This window comes from Lipotes vexillifer, unplaced genomic scaffold (assembly GCF_000442215.2).
Source record: "Lipotes vexillifer unplaced genomic scaffold, Lipotes_vexillifer_v1.1 scaffold655, whole genome shotgun sequence".
In the NCBI taxonomy this organism is placed as follows: Eukaryota; Metazoa; Chordata; class Mammalia; order Artiodactyla; family Lipotidae; genus Lipotes; species Lipotes vexillifer.
In genome coordinates, this window is record NW_006788208.1 from 848,057 (window position 1) to 858,508 (window position 10,452).

General features: G+C 38.6%; 1 protein-coding gene across 1 annotated transcript in view; it reads right to left on the reverse strand.

Moving 5' to 3' along the window:
• Window positions 1-312: 312 nt before the first annotated feature.
• Window positions 313-10,452, reverse strand: part of LOC103080700 (protein-lysine methyltransferase METTL21E-like) — a 16,331-nt gene continuing 6,191 nt past the window's right edge. The window contains 3 exon segments of the mRNA XM_007461536.1: window positions 313-791; window positions 3,542-3,659; window positions 4,766-4,932. Of these exon segments, the coding sequence (XP_007461598.1) occupies window positions 313-791; window positions 3,542-3,659; window positions 4,766-4,932 (764 nt within the window).

Consider the following 10,452-nt stretch of genomic DNA (forward strand, 5'->3'; position numbering starts at 1 on the left):
CTTATGTTTAAAACATTTTAGACATACTATTATTAAAAACCATCATTCTACAGTTATACATTAACAATAATTGCACCATTTATTAAGATGATAATAATTATAAATGGTACTATAGAAAGATAAGGAAAGCAGACATTGTCCTAACCAATTACCACACAGAATGGCTTTGCCATCCTATACACCTGTGTGCTATATCTGGGAAAATCCCTGTCTGGGGCAAGGTGCGCACGCGTGCGTGTGTGTGTGTGTGTGTGTGTGTGTGTGTGTGTGTGCGCGCGCACGTGCCCCCTTGGGAAAGTCAGCTACATCAGATCATCCAGGTTCTTTGTTAAAGCAATAATAATCACTAGAAATTGCCTTCCCTTTCCAAGCCCTCCTCTGAGGATATCATGCACTCCTCCAATTTTTCTTCATAGCTTTATACAACTTAATATTCAGGCTAGGGAAACTGGACATCTCCTCCAGGTTAAACAACTCCTTAAATCTATCTACAAATTTATTTTCCTTCTCCAACCTGAATTTCATGACCCAGAAGATGACGGTGGTTTCTTTGCACAGATGGTCAAAGGTAATGAGGAGTTCTTCCAGAAATGGATGAGCATAGACAACATCAGCCGCCAGGATGTAGTCAAAGTTGCTGGAAGCCTTGGGAAAGTTCTTGTCTAAAGCTACACCCCAGGAGAGCTCTTTAACCTGAGGCAAATGCTTACATTTCATTTTGGTGTTTTGGGAAATATTATATTGCAGGTTTCCAAGTAACTCAGGTAAATCTGTGGCAGTCACGTGTGCACCTGGGAAACAAAGGACAGCAGGAAAAGTAACCTTCATGGGATAAGGTAAAGCAAGTAGTTTTCAAGCCACCATGCACTTTGCAATTCTGCACAAATGCTAACCTCATGTCAAGGACTGGTCAGTACACACAGGAGGGAAATCCCTTCAAAATGGATGCTAAGGCACCTTTATGCCTCCCCTTAAAAACAATTAGATTCCCCAGGCACTTCTGCACTCTGTTGCATTTTTCTGTTCTCCTGGTTTTTTGTCTGTCTTGTTTTGTTATTGTTGCTGTTATTTTCTATTTGTCTACTTAAAAAATCAAGAGAAAGGGAAATTCAAAGTATTTGGTACCCTCACTGGAACAATCAGATGTCACAATTGAAAGATGAAAGGGTTCTTCACTAAAAGAAGTCTGAGCCCCAGTCATGTGAGACCAAACAGGTGTATATAACACTGGGCATCCTATCGTTGACCAGGAAGTGCTCAAGTGTGAGAAATGGAGGGAGGAGAGAAGACTTTTCAATGTCATTACATGGAAAGTATCAGGACACCCATGTTCATGCCCACGTTTTCAGCTTGACCCCATTATAAGTCTGTCTCTTCCCATTAAGAGATGTTAAAACCTGGCTACAACCCACATATAATGCTCATACAACCAAAGATCATAGACACAGGACAGAATGCTCAGATGAAGAAGAGATAAACAATCCCCGAGGTAAAAGTGAATACTGGTGGTCATTGTCAGGAAGAAATCAGAAAGCAAAACCCAATAAAATTTGGCCCTTAAAGTGAACTTTGAGCAGTAGCAGAGCCTGAAAACAATGTGTAAATAAGCCTAGGATTGGCTGATTCTACATCATCAGACATGAAAGCAGAAATGGAAGGGAATCTAGTTCAGCCCAGACCAGTTTAGAGCCCGTTCTTCACCCAAGATGGCAAGTTTCTCTGGCCACTGACTGTATTTTCTGGAACATATTAAAATGGGAGGAAAATAAGCATTTCATTGGTAGAATCACAGAGATATGAATCTCTACATTCTAGTGGGGTAGGTGGGTCTATCATTTTTCACAAATCTTTTTAAAATCCCAAGATAAGGATTGACCCCCTCTGTCCCCCGACCCTGCCCATAGGAATAGAAACTATCTGACTATTAAGATCTTTGTGTCTAGAGAGGTAAATATCATCACCGACTAAACGAAGTTTCCACCTTTTGATATCTGTTTCAAGTTATGGGAGCAGACCAAAAGGATCAAACCATAATTTAAAAAGACACATGCACCCCAGTGTTCATTGCAGCACCATTTACAATAGCCAGGTCATGATAGCAACCTAGGTGTCCACTGACAGATGAATGGATAAAGAAGATGTGGTACACATGTACAATGTAATATTACTCAGCCATAAAAAGGAATGAAACCGGGTCATTTGTAGAGATGTGAATAGACCTAGAGTCTGTCATACAGAGTGAAGTAAGCAAGAAAGGGAAAAACAAATATCGTATATTAACACATGTATGTGGAATCTAGAAAAACGGTACAGGTGAACCTAGTTCCAGGTCAGGAATAGAGACACAGACGTAGAGAACAGACACGTGGACACAGTGGGGAAGGGGAGGGTGGGATGAATTGGGGGATTAGGTTTGACATAAATACACTACCATGTGTAAAATAAATAGTGGGAACCTGCACTATAGCACAGGGAGCTCAGCTCAGTGCTCTGTGGTGGGTGGGATGGGTGGGATGGGGGGCAGGGAGGTCCAAGAGGGAGAAGATATATGTATACATACAGCTGATTCACTTTGTTGTACAGCAGAAACTAACACATTGTAAAGCAATTATACTCCAATAAAAAAATATTCTTAATTATGAATGAACGACTTCCCAAAACACAAATTCTGCTCTTAAATGAGGAAGTCTTCAGGAATAAATCCAATGTGCCTCTGACACTGTCCATACTAAATGGAATGGTGACTTTAGAAAGCAATATCAAGACAGAGCAATCTAAAAGTTATATTTGGAGAGGACTTCAAGGGTCTTACATTTCCCCAGTGTTTAGAAAGTTGTAAACTGCTAAATCTTGAATTCCTCTCAAGATTTTAGAGTGGCAGGTGTACACTTCTGAAGATCAAGGAAATCAGGACAGATGTGGGCAGCACACATCAGAGAAGGCAGCTAAATTAAGGCCATGAAATAGATCACAGCAACAAAAAAGACTGAACTGAAGCAGGCTCAGGCATACATATAGACAATCACAATTTAGTTGGAAAAGAAGATGCTGGTGAAAGAACAAGGGATTGCAAACGAAAAATGGAAATAACTGAGAAAATTAATTGATGGACAAACGCCTAAACTTAGAAGCAGACGTGATTTCTCGTACTCTTTCTCTATTCTAACAGATGCTTTTTCATAAAAGCATAGGACTTCAAAACCCAAAAGGAATATACAAGTACATGGGAATGTTGAAATGGGGCTAAAATTTAAATAAAGATCGTCTTGAGTCCGCATAGTCAGCTCTGCCTATGCCTAGTATTTCACACGTCCTCCAGCAGTCAGGATGCTGGGGTGCACATCCCAGTTAGCCAGGATAAAAATCCAGCTTCCCAGAAAACCAAATGGGTGACTTTAACATCAGTTTCCTGATAAAGCCCATTCAACAAATTAAGGGGTTAAAAATATGCCCAGGTCATAGTAAACTGGATAGTAAAAGCAACTAATGATACAGGATCATGTAATTCTCTGATCCCACTCAATCAAAAACACCTGCTTACCAAGTAAACTCGCCACGATGGAGACTAACCCTGTTCCAGCTCCAATTTCAATCACATTTTTGTCAACCATGTTATACTGCTTTACATTTGTTTCCAGAAAATAGCATAGAACAAGGGCCTATGAAAATTCAAAAAAAGAAAAAAGTATTGCTTGGCAAGTAATCACAGAATGTAAAATTAAACTCTATTAGATAAATACCCCACGAACCCTATGATATGTATGTGAGCCCATGTGAGTGCATGTGTGCATCCATACACATCACTACAGAAAATTATCCACAGAAGTACATCCTTCAATAGGTTCAACACTTAGGATAGGAAAAGTCCTTGGGGATTGTTGGGGAGAAAAGAGAACTACGAACATAGAGTTCAGTTACTTAGGCTTGATTATCCTTAAAGGAAGCAACTTCTAATAACAGTCATTTTAAAGACGTGTGTGGGGCTTCTCTGGTGGCGCAGTGGTTAAGAATCCGCCTGCCAATGCAGGGGACACAGGTTCAAGCCCTGGTCCAGGAAGATCCCACATGCCGCGGAACAACTCAGCCCATGCGCCACAACTACTGAGCCTGCGCTCTAGAGCCCGTGAGCCACAACCACTGAGCCCGCGTGCCACAGCTACTGAAGCCCGCATGCCTAGAGCCCGCGCTCTACAACAAGAGAAGCCACCACAATGAGAAGGCCATGCACGGCAACGAAGAGTAGCCCCCGCTCACCACAACTAGAGAAAGCCTGCACACAGCAACAAAGACCCAACACAGCCAAAAATTAATAAATTTATAATAGAAAAAAAAAGAAGTGTGTGTTTGGGATTGAGGCAGACAGTGGGGGGAGGGGGTCTGCACCCTTCATAGGACAATTGATAAATAAGTGGTGGTCTTTTAGAATATTCTGCGTGTTGAGACTGAAACGGATTTCACTATAACTGTTTAACTCAAATGGAACCAGTTAAATGGGAAATTAAAATGTTTACTATTCTAAACTTCTGTGACTTATAGTCACAAAAAACTGAAGGTGTAAACTACACTCTTTATTAACACTACAAATCAGAAATAGAATTCATTGGTAAAAGCATCTTCCCTATTTCGTGATTTCTAAATTTTAGTGTTGTTTGAGGTCACAAAAGAGAACCGTGGAGCCTCCTTTCTCCTTCCAAACAGTACATAATAACGAACAACACTGGATGAGAACTCATTGAAATGCAACAAACTTTGTATGAATTCATACCGATGGCCAAACAACAGCACCGTAACAATCCATGGCTTCAGTAATCCGAATCTCATGACCAACGAAATGAAATCCCTCCCAGGAGATGGCTGTTACAAAAGTTGGAACAAAACACCTCTGCATGATCTCTGCAACCACTTTCCTGTCATCATCAGCTTCTCTGTTCTCTGAAAGGAGGGGAAAAAAAAAAAAACAAGGCAGTGGTTGTGGTACTAAACCATAGCGAAGGAGAACCTGATGGAGGTGCAGCATCTCTACTTATGCTAAGTTGCTTTTGAATAGGCACTGATTTTAGGTGCAACATAATAATAGTAAGGTAAGCTATTTGAAAATAACTCTTTAACAGAAGCTAATATTTCATACATCAGGATAGCAACATCCTTCTGATTTTCACTGAGATTGAAATCACCATTAGACATTTCTGCAATGCTATGTGAAATAAACAATAACTGGTAAACTTTTTTTAAAAGCAATGTATTTTAAAGGCTATCAATCTATTCACAGAGCAAAAGAAAGATTGGTGATGGAATCTAAGATCTCAACTATTCGTATTGGCTACACAGTGCGATTCCAGTTATTTGAATAATGGAATATTAGCAGATCTTTTATGACCTGCCTTTATCCAGACAAAAGACATTTGATACCACCCAACAATATACCCTTGTATTATTTTATTATTACTTATTTTATATTATTATTTGGTGACAACTCATGGCATCTTGACATCCACAATATCACGTATGTTTCATAAGCAACATCAACCACCAATTACTGAGCACATACTTCACAGACCAGACCACGGTAGATACGTATATAATATTTCTCGTAATTTTTGCAACAACTTGTGAGGTAGGCATTATTATTTGCACTTTTACAGATAATGAAACTAAGACTCAGAGGGCTTTGTCAGCTTGACCAAGCTCATGCAAATTGTAAATGAAGGAGCAAAAATTTGAGCTCCTTTTTGGTTGCTCCAAAGCCCCTCTCTGCACTATTAAAAAGCTATGATATAATTTTTTTAAATCCAGTTGTCTCTAAGAATTCAGAAACTAGTTATGGAGCAAGATACACATCTCTCTCTAAGCCTCCATTTCCCTGTTTGTAAAATGTGAAAGATAAAAAAACCTACATCAAATAGTGTTGGAAGATTTAAATGAGATGATGTATATAAAGTGCTTAGCACTTTGTTACATAGAGTTCAATAAATTATTATAATTATTGTCATTGTAACTGTTATATTTTGGTCATGAAACTAAATGATAAAATAAGATCACCACATAATCAAAAATATTGGATTGTGTGGTACTTGGTTGAAAATTCTATAGTTACTTGTAGAAGGAGTGAGTAGAATGGTGGTTACCAGGGGCAGGGGGTGGGGGAAATGTGGAGATGTAGGTCAAAGGGTACAAAGTTTGTAAGATGAATAAGTGCTGGCAATCTAATGTACAGCACCATGACCACAGTTAATAATAATGTGCTGTATACTTGAAATCTGCTAAAAGAGTAGATCTTAAATGTTCTCTCACACACACAAAAAAAATTAAAGAAAATGGTAACAATGTGATGTGGAGTCTACATGGAGGATAAATGATAGATAGAGGTATTTACCGCAGAATGGTGACATCACTGTGAACTGAGAAAGTAAGATTGTGACTCCAAAGAAGGGACTGGGAGCTTAAAGATGAAGAGGCATCTCTGAACAGCCCTAGTTGGGGAATAATCCAGAAAACAGATGAGGTTATACATTAGAACACTCTGGCACATTTTCCCATGTCTTCCTCCTTTTCTAGTCCCTTACTAGCTTCTCCTTGCAAGACAGGAGAAGCCATTCATCTGATTAGCAGCTTAAAATGTGGACTGGACCACGGTTTTTCCTAGTGTGAGGGGTAGCTGTGCCTTAAAATGTCAGCCCTCATGTGCTGATACCCCCTTTTCACCTCTCTTCATGAGGCAGGCTGAGCTGGGCAAAGTCCTGCCTCAGAGAGAACTTAACCAATAGAGTATCTAGGGCTGCAGTCCTTTATTTTCAAGTAGAATAGAATCATTGCTCACATCTAGATGATATGTTAAATGTCTGCCATTCTAAACACGTCTTTCAAAATTCTTGTACACACCTCAAGGCTGAAATTACATTCAGCAGTCCCAAATTCATACTTGCTGCTTTGAAATATTTTTTAGTACAAGATATAAAAGATGATATGAATAAATGGAGAGAGGCTCTATACACAAATGGGGTGACTTATACTATAAAAATGTCATATATATTCAATACAATATCAATCATAATTCCAGTTAGCTTTTTTTAATAAACTTGATATACTCACTCCAAAACTTAAATGGAAGAATAAACACCCATAAAGAGTTAACTTTGTAAAAGAAGAATAAGAAGTAGGAGAATATCTGCTTTATTAGATATTTAGGTATACCACAAAGCCATAGTAACAAAAACAGTATGGTATTGGTGCAAGAGATAAATGGACCAGTGGGCAAAATAGGGATCTCAGAGACAAACCCATGTAGATAGAGGGGGTGGGTTAGCTGCCACATTATATGGAGAAAAATAAAACTGGATCTCTACGTAAAATCTTTTATAAAGGCAGATTCCAGAGGGATTAAAGACCAAATGTAAGAGGAAAAAAAAATTTAATAGTATAAGACGATATCTTTGTGAAAGTAGGGAGGAGAGAAACTTCTTAAAATCTGCAATACCCAAAAGTGATGAATATTCTTATATCAAAAGTGAAGATTTCTATTCTGTGAATGAAGATTAAAAATGTGGATGAGATTAAAAGATGAGAAAAGATCTTCTACAATGTCTAAGACTGAAAAGAGATAATATCTCGAATATACAAGAAATCTGTATAACCTCCAAATTGACAAGGAGAAAGATAGTAACCACAATGAAAAATAAGCTAAGGAGATAAACTGGCAGATTACAGAAGACCAAACCAAAAAAGCCACAAAGCAACATGGAAATGTTCCAACTCACATACAGACAAATTAAAACAAGGTATCTCTTATACTCATTAAACTAACAAAAATTAGAAGCTGGACAGTGCTGAGTGATAGGGGGCTTGTGGGGATGGCAGAACCTCAGGTACCACTGGTGAGAATACAGAATGTTGCAGTCATTCTGGAGAGCAATCTAAGGTATTTTGTTAATCTAAGGTATTTTGTAGGACATTTTGTATAATGTCCTACAACCCAGCAATCCTGCCCCCACCCCCAAATTTTTACACAGGTCCTTAAGTGGATATGCATGAAAATATTTATCAAAGATACATATCAAACACACTAGAATGGTTGCCAGGAGGGTGGTGGAAAAGGAAAGGAAGTAGGAAATGCGTAAAAGAAGAATAGATGAATGGATGAATGAATGAATGAGACAAAATACAGACAGATATACATACGACAGTGGGGCCTTTCTGAGATGATGAACATGCACCATGTAAGTAAGTGAAGGCCTCAAGAGACTTTCCAATTTCTCCACGGCACTGAGGCAGGCACTGAGGCAAGAATGGGAGTGAGGGGTCTTGAGTCTCTGAGTCCTAAGGGAAGATGCAGTTGTCAAACTGTCCTATGACCTCCAATAACATCATTTCCTAGCATTCGAGGAATATAGTGGAAAGATGGAGGTAAATTAAGTTTGCCCTTGTTGGAAAATTCCTTCAGTGGCCACAATCCAGCAGGGACATTCAGCCAAGATGATTTCCGGTCCTAAATTCTTTGATCCCTTCACAGAGTCCTGTCTAGGATCCAGACAGAACCAAGCATTCTCCAAAGGACTCTAATCTCACTGCATGCCACAGAGGGGCCCCCCTCTACCACCCGCTCTATCACCACCACAAACACTGACCTTTGGCAGAGATGCAGAGAAAACAAAGAGATGAAAAATGGATAGTCTTCAGCAAGAGTCACCTCTTCTAATATACTTCACTATATTTCTCCTTAAACCATGGCATGTATTCACATTCACAGGAAGAGCTCTAAGAACCAAATAATATTGGTAATATGTTGTATTTGAACTTTAACTTTCACTTCCCTAGATTCACTTGCCTTGCTAAGATGCGGGGTGGAGGGGCAGCTTTTGCTCTGGAAGTTCTTTAGGGAAAAGCAGAGAACATTAATTGCTTCCTTGACCTTTAGCTGAGTGTGCCCTCTTGGGCCTCCTTGCAAACCCCTTGTAAATGCAGCACTTCTTTGACAAGTCACCTAACGTATCAGGGATTAATAGATGTTAGAGTACACTAAATCCCAGGAGCATCTCCTAAAGTTCCAATCATTGTTATAAAAACTTTGCGAGTGAATATCTACAGCTACCACACTGACAACTCTGACTTTGCACTTTCTTTTAGAGGTTAGTTGACCAGATCAGTGCTGCTGTCCCAACAACTACAGTGTAATAACAAATGATTCCTGTTTTTTCACTATCTTTCTAAATAAACAGAGCTAGTCATTTTTTTTTAAAGAATGACATCTTTACTTCTATATAGAAATGAGATTGTGAATATATTACATAATCAAAAATGACTTACACCCCTCCAAAATAATCTTCCAAGAGATTTCATGAAACAACAGTAACCACTATTAATTGCACAGACACTCTAAAAGAACACAATTCTATCCATTGTACATGGTCATTTGAAATTAGTCATACACCTAGGATGACCACATATCCTTTAGAAAATGTTATCAAGCTGAAGAAAATTTCACTGACAGTGTCTTCTCTTTGGCATTTAAAGACTATGTAACTACCACTCATTCCATAAGAAGAGACACTCATAAAAAATAGCATAATTTATAGCAGGAAACCAAAATATACTGAACTTGGCTACTTGAAATAATTTGTCTAGATGTAACACATTGGATTTTAAAAGCAAATGTACACACACAAACAATTATGTCCATCTTAAAACTTTGCTGTTTTTCAGCATTAACTTCTATTTAAAGATTTTGAGGTAAGAATTTTTTTTTGGCTGTGCCTCGCAGCTTGCAGGGTCTTAATTCCCCGACCAGGGATTGAACCCCGGCCCACCGCAGTGAAAGCACCGACTCCTAACCACCAGACCGCCAGGCAACTCCCTGAGGTAACAATTTTAACCATAGTTATTTATTTAAATCAAAAGACAAGTTTAGTGTTTTAGCAATATCACCACCCATTTCAAGGTTGATGACAAGAACCATTGGACAGGAATCTAACGGAAAGAGCTGCACTATTACAAGGTGTCCCTAATGTCACCTTGTTGTAATAACAGGGGGACATCTATGCTCCAAACATAATACACAAAGAGTGGGCCCCTCGAAGTGCATGCTTAGTTATTTGTTGATTATGGGATTGAATCTTGAGAAGGTTAATGAATGAGTGGATATTCTTTGGTTTTTAGGTAAGATTTGAACAGCAACTTTCCCCCAAATTAATAGCATTATCACGCAACGGAATTCTGATTTACACTTCTGAAGAATAATTTTTCCATACATATTCTCTGCTTGTTATCTAGTACTTAGGCCTCAGGACAAATAACTAAAACGAGGAAATGTTACACAAAATGTTGGATTTGGTTTCCCGGCATGAAAATCAGAAAACTTCTGATATCTATACCATTAGATAAGAGCTATCTACTAGAATCTTAGAGTATTATTTTATTAATGAATTTTTTTTTTTTTTTTTTTTTTTTTTTTTTTTTGTG